This window comes from Xyrauchen texanus, chromosome 39, assembly GCF_025860055.1.
Source record: "Xyrauchen texanus isolate HMW12.3.18 chromosome 39, RBS_HiC_50CHRs, whole genome shotgun sequence".
NCBI classification, from domain to species: Eukaryota; Metazoa; Chordata; class Actinopteri; order Cypriniformes; family Catostomidae; genus Xyrauchen; species Xyrauchen texanus.
Genome location: NC_068314.1, coordinates 24,651,752 through 24,673,486, shown reverse-complemented (window position 1 = coordinate 24,673,486; position 21,735 = coordinate 24,651,752). Strand labels below are relative to the sequence as shown.

Below are 21,735 nucleotides of genomic sequence, written 5' to 3'. Positions count from 1 at the left end.
ATTTTCTGTACCACATTCTTTTACATTTTAAGTCTAGTGACACCCTTGGCTATCCCTATACAAAGCAACTGGTCTGCTCAGTCAAACACAATATGACTTTTATCATGAGGACTATAAGGTCACAATATTGTGGGTTTGCACCATTTGAAGATGCAGCACACTGTGCTGTGGTCATAAAATACAAGATCCTGTTCTAAAGAGATATGCATCCTTCAAGAGCGTGGGTTTGGTTTTAACATTGGTAGGGACATTTTAATAATAAAGATACTATACAGATGCATTACGTTTTCACATGTAGTGCAGTTGCCAATGAAAGCTGATCAGTTGATTTTGTGTAGAGTTTATTTAAGTGGGAATTTGACATGAAATACTTGACATTTGTTGCGGTGTGATATGCTATACTCCATCTACAACATTTAAACAGCCCTTTTCTAATACTTTTATAATAATGCATGCAGCTATTTGAGCTGACAGACATTAAGGGACTAGATGGACTATTTGTACTTATAAAATAAATCATTTGTCACACGCAGGACCATTTAAGATGAACTGAAGTCTAAAAGGTGATAAAATTAAAAAGGTTATTGAAATGGTTACCAGTCACAGGACCTAAGGTACATATAAGATATTTATGTTACATTTAAGATATATATTCATATATATAAAAAAAAAAAAAAAATGCTGAATAAAAATGAGTCCAGTGATTTTATTAAAACATCCAGGTTTTAGTACAGTAATAGTGTTAGATGTATTTTTAAATGCAATTTCATAGCATTAAATTATTTTAAATGTAAAAGTCAACATATTGAGGCTTTCATAAACTCTAATCTCTAAACTATAAAAAAAACTTTTTGTTGTTTTGTCCACCTCCTGCATATGACTAAGTATCAGTGAACAATTACTATTTTACCTGTGTAAGATAAATGTAAAGTTCGCCAATAAACCATTTTTAAACTTTAAAGAGAGTCACTATCAACCGCCACTGTATTGAAAATACAGACCAGATATTCATTAAAAAAATCCTACTTTCTGAAAGAAAGTCAGAAGGGTTTGGAACGACATTAGAGGATGACTAAATTAAGACATAATTTTCTGTTTAGGTGAACTACTCCTTTAAATTCATCCACAGCCAGTTAGAAACCATGATGAGCACTTCCAGAAAGCCCCTCCGCAAGCGTATCCCGTGGATGCAATGTGCTAATGGGAGGTGGCTTTACTGCCTAATGGCTCGGGATCAGGTCGGGTAACTGAAAACAAAGGCACCGGAGTCACTGCAGGCTTCTATTCCAAACACCGAAGGTCAGCCAATGGACTTTCACCAAATATAGGTGAAAAGGCCAAGACAGGAATTCAAAACCCCCCCCATAGACGCAAATACACTAACACAACATCAAAGCATAATCTGTTTTATATGATAAACTTTGATTCGTTTTGATGCTAATTTTTATAAAATCAAGATAAAAGACAAGCCACAAGTCACACAACCCAGATTGCTCGAATGGTATGTTGTAATAGCGGTGCAATCGCAACTGATTTCAAAGACTCAAAAATGTAATAAACAAACAAGACGAGACTTAAAAATTAAACGAACTACACACTCTCACAGCGAAATCGTAAGGATTTCATATGACTTTTCTAAATTTGGCTTATTCATATGATATCGTACAACTGCACTGTATGAATTCGTACGACTTTCCATCTACTGTAATACGTGACAATTACTTGCATCTGTCACACACAACAGCTTCCTATTATGTTTACACACTCTACTGATCGGTTAGGTTTAGATAAGGGGTTTAGGTAAGGGCATAATATTAATAAGCATTTCCTTAACGCCTCGTGCTCGAAACTCACGCTTGCTTCCGGATTAGACATCCGGGCATTTGCACGTGATGAAATCACACGCACATACATAAACGCATATGAAAAAGTCTCTGAATAAATCCCAGATAACACACTGGCTATCCATGTGTGAATCTAATCAAACTCTAGTTGTCTAGCTAAAAATTGCAGATTTGTTTGCATAAATCGTGCCTACCTTTAGGTGTCTTTGTTCCTTTTCGATTGCATGGCCGATAACCCCATTCCCAGAGGGAGATTGTGACTGTCAGTGGCAGTTTTAACTCTTCTGCAGGTGTTCTATTTGATAAGCCTGTTTGTGAGGAGCACTATTAGTCAGAGAGACGTGCTAACTCTTGAGTGTAAGCCTGTGTGCTCAAAATGTTTCAGATATCTGCTGGTGCAACTAGAGTTACAGGCACAGTAGATTCACTTGCTCTCTCATGCTTTAAATTAGTCGATTAGTGTACACACTCATACACATGCACACACACACTCCTGGTAGTGATGACCAAGCAACAGATAGTTCTAGTGAGCAGTTCTATAAAGTAGATGAAAACAAATCGAAAAAGGTTCTGTGGTGATACCATGGTACAGTGGTGGAATCAGATGGAAATAATATGGTTCACAACCGGTCAAAAATGTGGACACTTATTTCATGTTTCTCATGATCTTATAAACCTTTTGAAGACTTCTGATGAAATGTTAACAATTCGTTTTGAAGAGTAAATATAAATTGTGCTTATTTCTTTACAAAACTAAGATTACAAAACTTTAGGACAGGATAATGAGGGAAAAGCAGTCAAGTGCCAAGCATGCAAGAGCACTCCTCCAGTAATGTTTAAAAAGCATCTCAGGGGGCACTTCATGAAGTTGTGAGAATTTTCAGAATGGGCATAACTACAGTCAAAGGGTGGCTACTCTGAAGAAACTACAAATAAGTTAGTTTTGAATTAATATTAACATTAACATTTATTTACACATTATTTGGTCCATTTGTGTTATTAAGGATTTGATGACTTTATAAAGTATAAAACACAAAAAATGTGAAATAATAATAGTAATAATAATCATAAAGAAATAGTAGGGGTATCCAAATCTTTACTTAGAATTTGCCTATACAGTATATACCAGGGTACTGTAACAGCATAAATGCCACATTGCATATACCATGTTATTTACACTTCAAAGAGTACCATGGAATTGCCATGGTACCAACATGAAAAGCAGGAAGTATCGCTATCACATAATCAATAGTAAGGCTGATTCAGAGTTTGCATTTGTCCTCAAAGATTACATTTTACACCACTGATGGTTAAGTTTAGGATTGGGGTTTGAGTTTGGCATATGGCTTATACAATTTGGAATTAAATATAAATAAACATATACTGTAGAAAAATATAGCCTTATAGCTTAATTTAATTTATAGCTTTAGAACCAGCTTTTGGCACCATTCTGAGCACATTTTACTCACACGTGCCCATACAAACACTTCCAGCTTCGGCCACTGGGGACCGATTTTAGATGTAGAACTTTCAACCTACTGTTGCCGAGTTCAAAGTTAGATCAGTCTTGCCCCAAAACATTAAATTAATATTAGTACCATGGTATTTTTGCTACCTTGTTAGTTGGTATGTCTGTTTTTCAAATCTTCTTCCCAATTTAGTGTTTACGATTATTAAACATATAATGAAAGCTTTTATCTTTGTTTGAAAAAATAACAATATCTTGTTTTGTTTTTATTTTCTTGTACAAAGAAAGAAAAAAACAGCTGTGTGTTTTATTGTTTTAAAATGTTTAATACCTTTGAAGGAGAAATAACTTTAAATAGTTAAAATGGAGGGTAAGACACAAGAGCTTTTAAAGGGGTATGTGACGTCAGACACAACAGAAGCCACCAATAGAAAGATAGAACAGATTTATTTTTATTTTATATATTTTAGTAATACTATTCAATGATCTACTGTTCATTCTTAAAAATACAAATGTTCGCCTGTGCAGGTTTAAACCTTTATATATTCGTATTGGAACCATTCATTTTAAGATTGTAGAGTTAATGCTGATGTTTTCTGCAATATATTTTTTGTTAAGACATTATGTCTTGATTGTTATAATGCGCTAGTTCTCTTTTAGACAGAATTATGAATTTTCTAAGGAGAACTTGCCAATGCCAACCTGCAGAGAGGCAAAGCCTCTGCATTTGTATAACTCTGCCATCTAGTGCTGAAGGCTGCAAGTTGCATAACAAGTACCTCAGTGAGGTCAGAAGCCACTTTAAAGGAACAGTTCCCCCAAAAATGGAAATTGTCATCAGTCACTCACCCTGATGTTGTTCCAAACCATATGCCATTCTCTCTTCCTTGAAACACAAAAGAAGAATGAAAACCTGTTCGGTAGAATAGTTACCTTTCACTGTATGGAAAACAAATATGCAATTGGTGACTGAGACTAACATACTGACTATTGTATCACCTTTTAGGTTCCACGGAAGACATAAAGGCATACTGGTTTGAAACAACAGCAGGGTGAGTTGATGATGTAAGAATTTTCATATTTGGATGAACAATTCCTTTAAAATGTTTATGAATCCTAAAACATTCTACAACACGTTTTTGAGTTCTAAAAAAGATTCAATGTTACAAGATTCTAAGCTTTATAACTCAATCACACAAGTTAATGTAAACAGTGATCAACAAAATACTTTGTGGACTGAGAAATAAACTCTTTACTGCATCGCCAGATGGAAAGTGAATAAATTAATACATACTGTATATAAATAAATAAATGATTACCAATCAGTCCAGGTTAATGATTCAAAGTTTGGAAAGACAGGGAGAGAAAGTGAGAAGAGGAAAAAAAGACAAATAGAGGAAAAAACATCTTACTCCAGTTCTCTAACAGGTCCTTTCATCCATCTCACTTGCAGTACTGTGTTGTTCTCTGACAGAGCACTTTGTGTTGGTCCCAGGAGGAATGAATTGAAGGAAGTATGTAGCACTTCCGTCAGTTCTGACACAGTAAGACGGAGCCAGACTTCAAGTCTACACTACAACAAAAATGCATGTCTGCAGAGACTTCAGAAAATCCTTAAATTTTGGCCTTGAAGTTTGGAGAGGTGTGTTTGTTATTCCATTTCCAAATACTGTCACATGTATTAAAGAAAGAAAGTAAGTAAGAAAGAAAGAAAGAATTTCCCATCAGCACTTTTATTGATGAAATTCATTTATGTAATCCAGTTGGCAAGGAAGACTGCTATAGTTCTCAAACCTCATTCACTATCACTCATTCAGATTCCCACGGTGACACACGAATGAACCAATGAAAGCTAGTGTGCAATTTCTTCTTCGTCCAAGCCCTCTACTTATGAAGTCAGGGGGTGCTCGCTGCTCATTTACGCCAGATTTCAATGGATGAAGGGGTATATTTTCAGTGAATTAACACTAAGATTTCTGTCTGTTCCTCACACAGCACTTGAAGACAAAATTCAGTTCACGGGTGATATGGACAACTTTTATGGTGATTTTATCAGACTTGAAAGTGAGTAAAATAATAATACTTATTACTGCAAAGCAGTATCACCTTTTAATTGACTCCATTATATATATATAAACAGAAAGTATACAGATAGTATACAGAAAATAGCAGAACAATGTGGCTTAGTGACAAAAAATGAATTTATTATTCTAAATAAGAGTGACATGAAAATTAAAGGAAATGCAGTAAATGTTTTAAATCATCAGTTTATAGAATAAAAACATAATTTCTTTCATTAGTTTTACAATTGAATTTGATGACCCACCTCACCTTTAAAGTTTAACGATTTTAGATGTTCAAAATAGCTCAGTGCAAATAGAATATGTACTAATCTATAACCTGTTCTTTTCACAGTCTCTCAGAAACATAAAGAACTACTATTAACTTGCATTTTCCTTTCCCTGCCACAGGATGTACACACACATGCACTAGGTGGCTCTGTTCCCACAGAAACTTGATGAAGTTCATGTTTACATCCTCTCTCTGCCTTTCTCTCTTTTGAGCCATATTCCCTTGGCATTGGCCTTTAAAAAAGTGTGTGTGTTCTTGCATTTCAAGGGAGCAAATCTCTTGAAAAATGGACAGAAACACACAGTAGTTTTACCTTCATGAAAGATAATAGCAAAATAATCAACATTCAAGTAGAAACATTTTGAATGCTAATTTAATCATATTTAATTTTCCCCTTAAATCATCTGTAACCTTCTATTTTTTAGCCAGTGTTGGGTTTTGAGAAAAGCCTTCAAGCATTACAGTGGAGCTGGTAACATGTTCTATATGTGGGACAGCCAATATGTTTCTCAGAGAGAGTATGTCTCATTCTATTAGGCTGACTCAATAAGACTCAGTGGTCTGCACTGATACATCAGGATGGGGAAGCCCTGCTAACTTGCTGCTTATATTACACATTCACCTAGAATAAATTACACCGTAGCAGCTGTGTGGTGTACCCAAGAGGGTTAACGCTAAATCTCAAGGGGGTGTTGTTTATTTCGTGTAATCTATGAAATTCTTGCAAAGTGCCGAAATTGTACCCACTACTGATAATGGTGCTCCATGGAGGTCTTTAATCGACAAAATTAATCAATCGCTCTAGACTGAAACTGTGTGTGTGTGTGTGTGTCGTAGATAGGATCAATCCATTTAGTCCTGTCTTTACTCAAACTGCCTGCAGTCTTCCAGCTCAGAGCATAATGTAGCAATCTACAAATCCCAAATCACTTGCAACCACACAGAGAGACTTAAAATAGCCAGACGATTTGACACTTACTATTGCACATGCAAAGGTATAACGGCACAATCTAAGCTCAGTCCATATGAGCAGATATGGATATGATCACAGTTATCTGTTTCACCTGAGTGAAATAATAAAGCTGGTCTGACACCACATGCCCATTTTAGGTGGCTGTAGAGCGGAGGAGGGCGGGGCCGGGCTGGAACGACACATTTTTATTTATAAAAAGACACACACAAAAAACATACAGGGCTGCTGCCCGTAATTCTCTCTCTCTCTCGAACTGTCGTCACCAGCCGCCTTTATCCCTCACGCACCCCATCAGGCTGATTGGGGCCCGGCCTCGCCCTCCTCTGGTCTACAGTGGCTTTTATACTTTAGATATGTCTGCTGCGGTCCGAATTTCTCGGCGCCCCCTACAACATTGGTCTGGTTTTAGACTCTTTCAGATTCTGTTGAACCCTAGTGTTTTCATCATCACAAACGTGCACATGACTGAGAACAAAATGCAGCTCGCTATATTTACATTTTTTTTGCTATTATTTTTCATTTGGTGTCATTATGCACAACAGAGTTAATGACATTCGCGCCTCTGTGTGTCACATGCCATATCCTAAAATAATGTAATAAGTAATTTTTTCAGGTTTTTCAGAAAACACAAAAAACTGCAGCCAGCATCATGAGGAGATGATTTAGGCAAAAAAATATTTTTGGTCAAAAAATTACATTATTTTAGGAAGTTGATGATATAGTTCAGCACAAGTGTGAGTGGAGTGACATGCATGTTTGTGTTTGTGCAACTGCCTAAATCTGGAAAAAAATGCATGCGCAAGTTAAAACCAAGTGCGTACCAACAGGTTGCTTTCTCACTCATGTGAACCATGCCACAGTTCCATTGCAACCGAGCTCAGACCATGATCGGGTTTGGTACAACGGTCCGCTCCCCGGTCCACAAAACAGCTTTCATATTGCCAATTTTTCATGCTAACCATGCTCTGTTTTGGACTAAACTGGCAATGTGAAGACTGACAGGGTATCGGTGCCACATCTGAAACCATTCTGAGTGTTCCCATCCAAGAAAATTGGTGAACAGAAAAGCTATCACCTGCTGGACTCGAACCAGAAACTGCTTCCCGCTAACATCAGAGGCCAGGGCGTGGGATAAAGTTTTCAAAATTACAACGTCTGGCAGAAGCGCTGTTAGAGAAGCTTGTTCACAGTGGCTTGTGTGTTCAGACAAGGACTTGCGTTTTCAGCACTCAAAACAGTGCATGTTCTCGTTCTTTTATGATACTTTTCATTCTTTTTTGAAGCTTTAAGATGAGACAATATCAATTGCCATTGTAATTTCCAACATGATCATATCGGGAATCAAAATTTTGCTACCAAATATTCCAGTAACTTGAAATTAACCACATTCTGCCAAATTAATGATGAGCACCATCCCCCATCAGAATTTTTTTTTGCATCAATTCAAACGTGTTAACTTATTTCTGTGGCACTACTGATAGTGTGCTGCATTTGTAGTCTAAGAGACACAGGTTCTTGTGTCGTGGGAATTAATCGAGTTCACAAAAATTATGAATGTGATTTGTAGGTTGCATTTCTACAGTAAAATGTAATTTTTACTCCACTAATGGTGAAGTCTAGGTTTGGGTTAGGGTGTATGTTTAACTATATAACAAAATGTACAACTAATCATACAGCACACCACTCTGTGGACATTTCACCTTGAAACTGAAGTTCACATTACCTTATGTTCAACATTACTTCCAGCTTTAGCCACTGGGGGCAGTGGTTCGAAAAGCACAAATCAATTGTAGCAGCAAACCTTTAGACCTACTGTCGCAGAATTCACAGTAAGATCAGTCTATGCTTGCCTGTAAGCACCACTTAAAACAAAAACATCAGTGTGGGATAAAAACGGGTGACCTAATTACTGAAGAAAAAAAAGAGAAACATTAAAAACAACATGACAGACAATCACATCGTATTCAGAATAAAAACTGGTTGCTAATGGAACACATAGCATCTTGAGTTGTTGATAACAAGTGCAATCTGTAATTTAATATTCCTGTTATTTATTTATTAACAGAGAACATAATGATTTGATCATTAAGGATGAAAAAGCAACTTCAGAGAGTAAAGTCTTTGAATTTAATTTGTGTCATGCCAGTAAATTAACGTACACTAGCAGTGATTTCCTATTGCTGCTGTCATTACGGCTACTTTCTTTGTTCTGTCCTGTTGGCATGGCAACTAAGTCAAGCCCTTGCTGTCATCAAAGCAAACCTATTGAAGCAGAGTTGGAAAGCATATGTGTGTGTGTGTGTGTGTGTGTGTGTGTGTGTGTGTGTGTGTGTGTGTGTGTGCGTGCGTGCATTCATGTGTGTGTGTGTGTGTGTATGTGTGTGTGCGTGCGTGTGTGTGGGCATGTTTATGTGGTTTACGAGGACAATTTTTTTTAGGTTACAAACTGGTAATTACAAGGGTATTATGCTATAAATGTGGTTTATGAGGAAATTTCTAGAGTCCCCATCATTTAAATAGCTTAAAAAACATATTAAACAATATTTTATTGAAAATGTAAAAATGCAGAACGTTTTCTGTGAGGGTTAGGTTTAGGGGTTGTGTTAGGTTTAGGGGATATAATCTATAGCTTGTACATTATAAAAATCATTTTGTCTATGGAAAGTCCCCATAATGATAAGTAGACCAACATGTGTGTGTGTGTGTGTGTGTGTGTGTTTATTCTACAATATGGGGACAAAATGTCCCCATAAGGATAGTAAAACCTGAGATAACCTACCTTGTGGGGGCTCAGCCAGCGGTCCCAACAAGGGAAATGGCTTATTAAACATACTAAACGATGTTTTTTGAAAATGTAAAAATGCAAAAAGGTTTCTGTGAGGGTTAGTTTTAGGGATTGGGTTAGGTGATTCCTGGAAGTCTATGGAGAGTCCCCACAATTATATACAAAAAGTGTGTCTGTGTGTGTTTGTGTGTGTGTGTGTGTGTAGTATCCTGCAGTAATGAATACTGTGCACAAATAGGAGCATTGTGGCATTGAGATGCTGTTATGTGTATATGGATCTGCTGTATTACATATCAGGCTATATAACCAACTTGGTTGCATAGACTCACATTACTATACCTGCTTGTTTTACGTAAGGCGTCAGTTTCCTGGTAAAGTGAACACTAGTGGCGCTAGAATAACAATGACTTTCATTAATGTTCACACAAATGATGGCATAAAAAAATTATATGCCGAGTAAAACGGCATATTATCAGTTCATAAACACTTAATTTTCAACATGTTTCTCTCACAATTCTATCTTATGACATCTAAACACTTTTACAATAGCACATGAGTTTAAAGGCGATATATTATAGGCAGCAACACTTTGCATAACCAAGTACATTTACAAACTTGTTAGAGGGCTATTAAATTGTGCGGTATAGTTCAAATGATAGAGAGTTGCACAAACTATACAAAGGACCGCATGGCATGAGTCCAGAAGAACACTTGGGGCGGCTGTAACTCCACATACTGAAGTGTCCTTGGGCAAGACACTGAACAGCAAGTTGCTCCCAACAGCAGGCTAGCGCCTTGCATGGCAGCTCTGTCACCATTGGTGTATTAGTGTAAGTGTGAATGTGTGTGTGTGAATGGGTGATTGGGACACAGTGTAAAGCGCTTTGGTAACCTCTAAGGTTAAAAAAGGTGCTATATAAGTGCAGACCATATACGTGAGTCGGCATTTAAGACGAAAGTGTCAAAGGGTCTTCTGTGAAACAAAATGAAAAGATGATGTATAGCATGAATAGCATGTATAATAAACCAGATCACCTAAAGATAGATGTTTTCTATCTTATAATCTATGCCATTTGTTTTGCAGTTCACCAGAATTACAGTTAATATACACAAAATTTAGACACATGATTAATCGTTTTGATTTCTAAATTACAATAATGCAATTCGTGTCACAGAGATATATCTGAGGTATACGCAGTAAGAAAATAACAACAAAATCATTATATAACATGAAACATCTAAATCAGTGGGTGTCAACTGTTTTTGCTTAATGACCCATAGTAGTGAGCCAACAGAGTTCCACGCAAGGAAACAATAAAGCCCTTAAATTAAGCATTAAAATGCATTAACAATACAAGAAATATTAATATAATATTACATTTAAAAAATCATTTAGCAATTCTTATCCTGATAGCAAGTCATTTGTTTGATCAAAACACAATGTGGTCTGCACAAAACATGTTTACTGTGACACAATTAATTACCTGTTGTCTATTTGTCATCACAAAAGCAAGGATAGAGAGTCACAAGATTTAAATTGGTGTTGGTAAACACAACTGTTTATTTGCTACTCTTAGTGTACCTGTCTCAATTAAACTCTAATCTATTGTTCTTAGTATAAAAAACAGTCACCACTGTTCTAATTATCCACTTATTCATTTATACATGCAGCTTTCATGTAATGTAAATAACTTTAATCAGAAATGCTACATCTTTAGTGTCCTATTCCAGTAAAAGACTATGTCATTGTCAATTACTGCAGGTAGGGATGGGTGGGGGTCTCTCGTACATGTACATTGAGCAGCATGTATGAGAGGGGAGGGAATGAGAGAGTCTCATCTCATAATGAAATAACACACGAACCACGCTGGCTGTTACCAGAAGCCATGTGATCAGTTGCCATGGGAATGGTGCAAAGAACCACTTCAGCTGTCGTTGTGCTTTCCCTGAATCTTGACTGTAGAATGACAGTAACCTATAAAATAGAGCCTTTTATTTAATGTCATAAACTATGTTCTAAACAAAAACTATATACACAATATACTCACCTTATATTTTATAAATATAACATACATGAAACAGTAGGCATCATTCAATATTCAGAATAGCATACTACCATGTCTTCTTGTTGATGCTACATTGATCAAACAAACAAATAGTCCCGACTCCCGCCCCAAACTCACTTCATGGGTTGAGTTAAAGCTGCTGTCGGGTGGTTGGGAAGCTAAAAAAGCTCCATAGGGTCAAGGAAGGAAATCAAAATACAAATGACTTATAGACTTGCATTGTACTGTGGTATACATTATTCTATGCAGTAAATCATTTTGGAAAATATACAACAGAAAACTTGGGATAAATGTGCATACTTTGCACAGTATACATACTATATAATCAGGGTAGGGGAGAACTGAATACATGTAACGCGATTACGTATTTAAAATACAAAATATTAGTAACTGTATTTCACTACAGTTACAATTTAAATAGTTGGTAATCAGAATACAGTTACATTCAAAAAGTATTTTGATTAAGAGATTACTTTGCATTTTATTGTCATTTGTTCAATTTAATATTTAGTCTATTTAGTTGGAAAACATTTATCCATAAATTATGCAATATAAAGAGCATTTGAACAGCGGTGAAACACTTTATGATGTGTTACATTCATACAAGCAGACAGAAACAATTAGATATTTGGGCTTTTTCATATCATGTATATTTAACATGTGTATTTTGTCTTAATGTACTGACAGATTTTTAATATTTAAAACTAGTGAAGGCTATTTCACTATAGCCTATTTAGATTACATATAGCCTATTTAGATTACATATAGCCTATTTAGATTATATTACTGACCTCGAGTAATCTAACACAATACATTATAAATCACATTTTACAGCATGTTTTCTGTAATCTGTGGTGGAATACATTTTAAAAGTAACCCTCCCAACCCTGTATATAATGCAGCAATTGTAAAAGTAGTAAGTTAGTCTGTTGTTTCGAACATAGCCTTGGTCTTCACAAACTTGTTCATTACCAAAAGAATCGCACATTTGCTCTGAAAGTCATTTTAACAGCACAGACAGAATTGGTCAATAGGTTGATATATGGAGCACCATAGCCTTTCTTTGTCATCTCTTAACTTGCTGGATCCGTTATCATCCATCCCTGTTATTAATGCAGCTAAAGGCACATTCTTACTGCATTGCATAATTTTCCGGCTGTGGTGTGACCTACTTCTCCTGATGTACCATACACACAAAGGTCCACATTACAACAACCAGAAACTTGCATATGAATTTATTTTTGTCATTTATTTGACATTACATGCTCAAACAATCGGATTTAAATAATTGAGGATCAAATTTTTTGGGAGCTATGTGGCTGTGCTGAGGTGATTGTTTCTATATGCAGGGATGTATGAAGTACTGAGTTTTGATTTACATTTTTTTATTTAAAGCATTGTTTAAGGTGAAAGACTATATATTTTGTGCAGATGTCGCTTTACATGAATGAATGGCCATAGTTGCAATGCAAAATAAAAAATCACTCAAGATCCATTTGGTAAACCTTTACTGTAAGGTTATTTCTGTTAACATTATAGCTGACCACATTATTGAACATGAACTATCCATTACCAAAATATCTTTTCAGCATTTATTAATCTTGGTTAAAGTTAATTTCGACATATTATTTTTTTTATATTAAAATTTAAAGAGATGATTCACGCAAAAAAGAAAATTCTCTCATTATTTATTCACCCTCCATCCCAGATGTGTATCACTTTCTTTCTTGTAAAGATTTTAGAATATTTAATCTCTGTAGATCCTCACAATGTAAGTGAATGGATACAAAATGTTAAAGCCCTAAAACCATATAAAGGCATCACAATCCATATGACTCCAGTGGTTGAATCCATATCTTTAGAAGCAATATGATAATTGTGGGTGAGAAATAGATCACTCCCCCTATCAAACAAGAAAATTAGGCTTTATTTAAATGGAAAACAAGTTTAATTTCTATAAATCCCATAGAATTTGGTTAGATTTCCATGTTGAATATATATAGAATATAGACATTTATAAACACAACAAAAAGACTAAGATTTATTTTTTTTCCTTCACTGAAATGGATTTAATTGTCTATTGTAGATAGAGTTGTATTAAAATACATGGGACAGTTTCATTGGCTTTATATTAGCTTAGAAAGAGATGCCTACATACAGTATATACAAAATATAAAGCCCCATTTTTTGTATAAGTGGAAAGATTTAAGTCATGATAACCTGTATAATAAATACTTTGTACTTTGAAGTTCTAAACAAAATTATAGTCTCTTATACATTCCATATAAGGACACCCACATGCTAAATTATTTTGTTTTACACAAGCTTACGTTACATTTTATGGTGGCACAGTTGTAAATAATCAGTGTTAGCATACAGAAAATAATGAATACATTTTTTTTTTTTTTATCAAAGATTAATCAGAGTTATCCTGTTTTCCAATTTGTGTTTTGATTTCATTCAGTAAGATTAGAGATTTATTCATTTGTAATTTTCACACTGCAATGCTCTTTGTTCCACTCCAGATTGCAGGTGTGCAAACATCAAATGAATTATTAATTTCTCACCTACGAGGAAGCCTAAATGAGTTGCAGCTAGGCCTCTGTCCCATGGTGCTACAAACATCTAACTGCAAGACCCTAGAATATGTACCTTTAACAACACATCACATTTCTGTTCACATACAACACTTTCTGTTGGGTGAACATCTGTTGTGGTGGATTACCTCTGAATTCAATCACACCGTCTCACAGTAGTGTTATGGTATGTTTTAACTTGTGGTTGCTTTGCTCTTAGCTTGTGTAATCTTAGCTTGAGCTCTGCTTTTAGCAAGGTGGAAATAGCACCTGCCACACAATGTGACTATTTGCACTCCAACTGTCTGCTGGAAACAGAGAAATTGAAGACAAGCTACACCCATGCTGTCGCTGCAGTAGTGTAGGGTGTTATGGCAGTGTGAATGTGCTTTTCTTTGTGTGGACGACCCGGGTTTGATATCCGCTTTTTGTCATACTCTTTCCCATCCTGTTTCCTGTCTCCACTCTTAATATTTCCTTTATTACTACTTCTCAGGAACGGATTACTGACCGTGACAATGGGGCCAGTGCCCAGGGGCCCGTGACTTCCAGGGGGCCCTTGACCGCCCTGGGCTTCAAGGCTGCGTGAAACAACCCCCCCCCCCCCAACAACTTTTGGGTAGAGGGGGGACCTTGGAGATAATTGGCCCCAGAGCCTTTGCAAGTCATAATCCGTCCCTGCTACTACTTATAATTAAAAAAATATATATGATTTGGTCACTGTAAATGTTGGGGAGTTGAGAGAAATGTTTGATCCATATATCTATTCGACATGCGGAACACCAGCGTGGAAGCAGAAGAGATGAGAGGTGAAAAGCAGGCCTACCATCGGTTCTCTCTGTCGCTCTCACAGGATTTGGCTCGCCGTTCACATGTGGAGTTTGCACGTGGGTATTTGTGTCCCAGACAGGATGCCCGCACAGTGGTTCCCTTCGGTGCTGAGGATGAGGAAGCCATGTCAATGTCAGCGTCGAATTCGCTAAATATGAGAGATTTGGATGAGGGAGCTGGACAGAATGCAGAGGCTGTCATGGAATCACGGCGATCCTCAGTATTGGCGCTGAGAGCTACCAAACATATTGCGTGGTCTATTGAACATGGCGGGCCTCGTGGCAGTAGAGCACCATTTGTGGCTTACACTCATGGACATTTGTGACAAGGACAAGGCTTATTTTAAAAATGGCCCTGTGTCACAGTCTGGACTGTTCGTGACGCCATCCAGTTGATGGCTGAGAAGTTCTGTGGTGTGAAACAGCAGACTGCCGCATTCCAGCAGAAGCTTCCTCGGCGGGAGAATGTAGCTGTAGCTCCAATGCACTCACATTCGCCGTCTTAGCAACATCCAACCAGAGAGTTGCACAAAGCATTGGTTTTGTGCCCCCTCCAAAGAATTGGGGTCCTTGTACATTTCCTCAACAGCTTGGAGGGTAGTTCTGCACCATTCAAATGGCTGTCCGGATACCAGAAATGAGCCTGGCCTGCTCACTTTGAAATGGAGGGTGAGCCCCCATTCAGCAGACATAACTGGACCATATACAGTAAATGCATCCATTTCTCTCTTGTTTGCCCTTCAGACAGAATCAGGACGAGTTTGCTGTTATTCATGCCTCGAATGCACAATAAACAGAATATAACTTAGTTTTCTAATGCAGCTTGCACTGGGGAGCCAGCGTTGAGAATTTTCAACTCAAATTTGGCCTCTGCATCCATGACCAAGGGTCTAGGGGCATTCATAACAGAATTCAATGTACAATAAGCACAAGTGTACACAAAGTACACTGTCATAAGTGCCACACTCTGTCACCCCATAATAAATGGTGGGGCCATTGTGGAAAACCAGCTCGTTCCCAATTCCACCAATGTTCACACATTCAAAGTTTTATCAATGAGAGTCCTTGCTGTAGGTACATTTCAGGGTGGCCTTTATACATGCCTGCATATAATAAAGGCAAAAACATTATTAACTCCCATTCAATCAGCTGCAATAGCAGATGTGCAAAGGTCCCCCTCCACTGTGATGCTGATTGCAGAGCAGCAGCCAATAGTAAGCCAAGAGCACTATCTACTGGTTACATGTTGTGCTACAGAGAATCGTGCTTTAAGATTGATTGGTGTTAGCTCACTCAGAGTCTGGCTACCCAACATCGAGATGACATTCTCAGCCATTTGTCTCCAGAGACAAATCCATTCACCTCACTAAGAAGCATATGCTGTTGAATATACGGCACATTTCAGTGGCTTTCTCTCCCTCTGCACGATTGACGCAGAGTATGCCCCTGGGTGCTTCGACAGCTAAAAGAGTATATATTCTTGCAAATAAAAGAGTATATTTCCTCTAAAAGAGAGCGTACTGACGGATAGCGTCTTTTTAAGACACCTTTCCGTCTGTGTGTAATCCCTGGTTGTGGTTGCTATCTCTCCACTTCTTACGGCCATGATTGTTGCCTCACGTGCCTGGACCATAATCACGTTGAGGCAGCGTTCGTGAATGGTTCATGTTCTCATTGCAAGAACATGACCATGGCAATGTTGTGGTCACAGCTTTCCTTCTTCTGAGGGAAAGTCACTACAGCTGCCCCCCGTGCCGGGTCGGTTGACGCTGGAGGCGATTTGGGGACTCCAACGGGTGCAGCTCCACCGGTAATCCCCCGCGGATCGCCCATTCCCCAGCATACTCGTTTGAACCGGTCAAGTTCTGAGATGAGACAGGCAGCTCACCTCAGTGCCAGCATAATGTCTCTTTCGGAGCTCGCGAGCTGGACGAGGGTTTGATAGCAGCATCCGAGAGTGAGTTGGTGATGTCAGATGCCGAAGACTCAACTGGGCTGCCAACATCGGGTGTTTCGGGTCTCTACCTACGGGTGACGAAGGTCATGGCTAGGGCAGGCGATGTCCAACTTGGTGGTACAGTGGCGCCACCTATGGCTGAATCTGGTCAAGATGAGGGATGCCGACAAGGTGTGTTTCCTGAACGCGCCCATTTCCAAGAGCGACCTAATCGGTTACACCGTTGAGGACTTCGCCCAGCTGTTCTCGAGGTGAAGAAGCAGACAGAGGCGATACAGCACATCTTGCCCCGGCACGGCTCAAGATCCCGTAGCCTGTCTGCTCGCCGAGGGTGCCCCTGCGATGGCAAAAGCCCAGGCCGTTCTGCCGCAGCCCGAGCCAAGTCCTCGGCCCCGGCAAAGATCCCCCTGAAGGAAGCTGATGCCTCCCACCTCACGGTCTGGCACTAAGACCCCGAGGAAGACTCTCGGAGGAAGATGGACGACCCTTAGAGGAAGACATCCGCCGGAACCCTGGAGCTGGTTTCCAGACCACTCCGCCCCCAGGTGGAGGGCTGGAAGGAGAATCTTGTGTTTGTTTTGTATCCCAGCCTTCGTGCGCCCGGCCGCACCACACTCACACCCATGGTCACGGACATTTCAGCGGTTAGTACAGTGTTGTGGCAGCTATCCACCTACTGATAGCTCGTCACAACCACGGTACTACACGCTGAAATGTCCGTGACCCTGTTTCAGCTCCTCAGCACAAAACCTGAATGAGTGGTTGCGACCCAGCTCCATTTACACCCGTATGTCCGGGGGAGTGGCATGCAAATTCCACTCACCAATTCCCATTGGCCTTTACTAAAAGATCAGAGGTGTTTGGGTTTCCCAAGAGTGACCCCTAATATCACTGCATCGACACAACATCTCATTCCCTCCATCAGGGAATGGAGGTTACGACAGTAACCAAGACGTTTTCTTGTCATTTTCCTAAAGATGCTGAATCTGTGAAGTGCTCAAGAGATCACTGATGTCTAGACAGTTCATCCCAGTTTAGTCAAAGAGGTCTTGGCAGTGTTGTAGCTGGCATCTTGATAATTTTTTGAGTTGGTAGATTGCTTAGTTTAGCCTGATTTTAGTAGTGTCTGGGTTATGCCATGTTTGAATTTTTCTTTTTTTTTACAAAGGATTAACATCTCGAGTTCCACTTTATGATAGGAAAAATATCTGATCTACTCTTTTAGTCAGTGGTGGTTAGTAAGAAATCATGCAAATGAACACGGATGTACCTTTTGAATGTATTTAGTGTGATCTTTTAAGATAACTGGACATCTCATACAAAAGGGGGGTAAAATGTAGGGGTTAAGGTTATTCATATTGGAATTTTTTGTGGCATAGAATTTAAGCTATGACACCACAAAACCAGTTCGAAAAGCCATTCAGAGCTTTCTCACTCATAAACACATGTATCATGTATAACTCCTTTTACCATTTCTGTTTGTATGTCAGAAATGTGAAAAAGAAAATTACTTAATAAAAAAAATATAAAATAGCTTATTTCACACAAATAACAACATTAAGCTAAATTAAATTAGACTTGAGAATGCTCAAATAATGTTGTCTATAACAAGGTATATATTTTTCTGACTTTATTCATTTTCCCAAGAAAAAAAAAACCTTACAAAAAGCCTTAATTCTTGAGTTTGGGGCACAAACTCAGTGTTAAGAAGAATATTAAACCACAAATAAAATCAACCCTTACTCAACCGCACATAAATACACACACCCATCTCTATGAATCGTAGTAACAGACTGCTCTTGTTGCTGAATTTTCTCCATTAACAGCCTTAGAACACAGCAGTCCAGTAAGAGCTCACTTTTCCTTGCTGTCGGATTTAGTGTATAATAAGTAATAATGTTCGCAGAGGAAGCTTCATTTTATGATGCACATTGGTGGCAGGGCTAAACAAATTATAGAGAGCGAGAAAAAAAACAGCAGCAAATCAACATGCAGGAGACAAACAGCAGCAGTGTGAAGTGGCTTTGCTCCAGGGGCTGTCTTGCTGTCCGGCAGTGTCACATTGTATGCTCCTTCTGGTAGAACTGGCTGTGTTTGTTAAATTGCCTCAATGATTATGACTTGCCATCCCAAACATACTCTGACACCCAGCCATGATCGCCACAGGATTAATTACTAAACCATATCTCACATTCCATCTCCCACAAGCCCAGCTTTGCCATGGTTTAGTTTAGAAAGTGCTGTTAAAGGCATTTTATTACCTTAATATTCTAGGAATTGAACACAGACTAGGGCTGTATCTCAATTCGTATACATTAGATTATATGGGCTACTGGGGATGTTTTAAGTAAAGCCCCAAATATATAATCTATTATGTAAGGAGTAATTGACAGAAGACCGTTGAATTGTTGAAAAATAATGCATACCCGAGGTGGTAATGCGGCCATGATGCGCAGAGGAGATACAGTTACACCTCGGGTGTGCATATATTTTTCAACAATTATTTGGAACAATTATTCCACTTATAACACACCTTAAGACATCGTTCAATGTTTTATCTCAAGATAGTTTCTGGTTTTAAATGTGTGCATTACCTGTATAATGTGTATCCATGATTATGGGAGTGTGTGTGTGAGAGGGGGAGCGTGAGGGTTTTTCCCACAGATATTTCAGATAATATAGAAACTGTTGTATTGATCAAGCGTATCTTGCTTTGATACAGCTCAAGCCTTTGTTGCTAATTAGAAAACGTCACATTAGAACTAGCAACGGAGGATGCACTGCTTTTCGGCATAGGAGTAAAAAGATTGTGTGTGTGTGTAAGTGCATGTGTGTGCATGAGCATATGTGAGCATGTGTAATTGCGGGAGAGGCAAGGGAGCACAAGGGCTCTTTTTAACCGAAATTGAAAGAAATGTCAGATATTTTAGATATCGTTTTGATGATCTTAACCGATTTATATTATAACCAGATATAACCAAATATTCAAGATTACCAGAGAACAAAGTAAAAGATTTGGTATAAAAAATTAATCATATTGATGAATCACTAATCTGAATATTGGGGGTTGGGCCCCCCTCAATGTCTGTGGTGGTTATGGGCCTGCTGTAAAGAATGGAGAGAGTATGAATAGCTGGGCTCCCAATAGAGCACAATAGTGCCCACCCACTTTTTCAGCTGCCTTGGTTGCAGATGTGTTTTTTCCATTCATTTTTTCAATAGAGGTTTCGTAAAATCATCCCTTGAAGACTTCTAAGCCATGAACCAAACCAATCAGCTCTGTGGTAATTAACAAAATTACAAATTATGATTTGAAGCAAAAACGTATTTGAAAATCTGACAAAAAACAAAACAAAATCTTACAATACTGGGTACTGTTTTTTCATTAGGGAATGAACTACAATCCCATAAAGCATTGCAAATGACAATAAAATAAAAAATTATGGAAATATACTGAACTATTGATTTCAGTTTGTTGATTATTAGTATAGAAATAATACAATATATTTCAAGTTTATTAGAAAATATTCTGATTTTTATAAATATAAAAATATGTAGAAAATGTAGGGAGCTTGTTTGCTGCTTGTTTGATTTGTGGATTGTTTTTCTTCACGGTCACGGGTAGTGTTGTTCTTCTCCACACTGAAAACCCAATACATTTTATTCTATTCTGTATTGCATATATACAGTGCATCCTGAAAGTATTCACAACGCTTCACTTTTTCCACATTTTGTTATGTTACAGATATGAAAAGAATAACATGTACATAAGCATTCAAAGCCTTTGCTCAATACTTTGTTGAAGCACCTTTGGCACCAATTACAGCCTCAAGACTTGTTGAGTATGATGCTACAAGCTTGGCACACCTATTTTTGGACAGTTTCTCCCATTCTTCTTTGCAGGACCTCTCAAGGTTGGATGGGGAGCATCAGTGCACAGCCATTTTCAGACCTCTCCAGAGAGGTTCAATCGGGTTCAAGTCTGGGCTCTGGCTGGGCCACTCAAGGACATTCACAGAGTTGTCCCGTAGCCACTCCTTTGTTATTTTGGCTGTGTGCTTAGGGTCGTTGTCCTGTTGGAAGATGAACCTTCGCCCCAGTCTGAGGTCCAGAGCGCTCTGGAGCTGGTTTTCATAAAGGATGTCTCTGTACATTGCTGCATTCATCATGACTAGTCTCCCAGTTCCTGCCGATGAAAAACATCCCCACAGTATGATGCTGCCACCACCATGCTTCACTGTAGCGATGGTATTGGCCAGGTGATGAGCAGTGCCTGGTTTCCTCCACACATGACGCTTGCCATTCAGGCCAAAGTGTTCAATCTTTGTTTCATCAGACCAGAGAATTTTGTTTCTCAGGTGCCCTTTGGCAAACTCCAGGTGGGCTGTCATGTGCCTTTTACTGAGGAGTGGCTTCCTTCTGGCCACTCTACCATACAGGCCTGATTGGTGGAGTGCTGCAGAGATGGTTGTTATTCTGGAAGATTCTCCTCTCTCCACAGAGAAATGCTGGAGCTCTGTCAGAGTGATGATCGGATTCTTTGTCACCTCCCTGACTGAGGCTCTTCTCCCCGGATTGCTCAGTTTGGCTGGGTAGCCAGGTCTAGGAAGAGTCCTGATGGTTCCAAACATCTTCCATGTACGGATGATGGAGGCCATTGTGCTCATTGGGACCTTCAATGCTGCAGAAATATTTCTGTACCCTTCTCCAGATCTGTGCCTCGATACAATCCTGTCTCGGAGGTCTACAGACAATTCCTTGGACTTCATGGCTTGGTTTGTGCTCTGACATGCACTGTTAACTGTGGGACCTTACATAGACAGGTGTGTTTCCAAATCATGTCCAATCAACTGAATGTACCACAGGTTGTAAGGATCTCCCTTT

At 38.6% G+C, this 21,735-nt stretch overlaps 1 protein-coding gene across 3 annotated transcripts in view; it reads right to left on the bottom strand.

Moving 5' to 3' along the window:
* The window catches only part of LOC127632871 (calcium-activated potassium channel subunit beta-2-like), a 40,147-nt gene extending 35,378 nt beyond the window's left edge, over window positions 1-4,769 (bottom strand). For 2 of the 3 annotated variants that reach the window (XM_052111687.1, XM_052111688.1), the window contains exon 1: window positions 4,725-4,769. In XM_052111687.1, coding sequence (XP_051967647.1) covers window positions 4,725-4,750 — 26 coding nt within the window. In that variant the 5' untranslated portion in view covers window positions 4,751-4,769. Of the gene's footprint in view, window positions 1-2,038; window positions 2,193-4,724 lie in introns of those variants that run through there. The other variant, XM_052111690.1, reaches the window with a different exon arrangement.
* Between the last annotated feature and the right edge of the window lie 16,966 nt (window positions 4,770-21,735).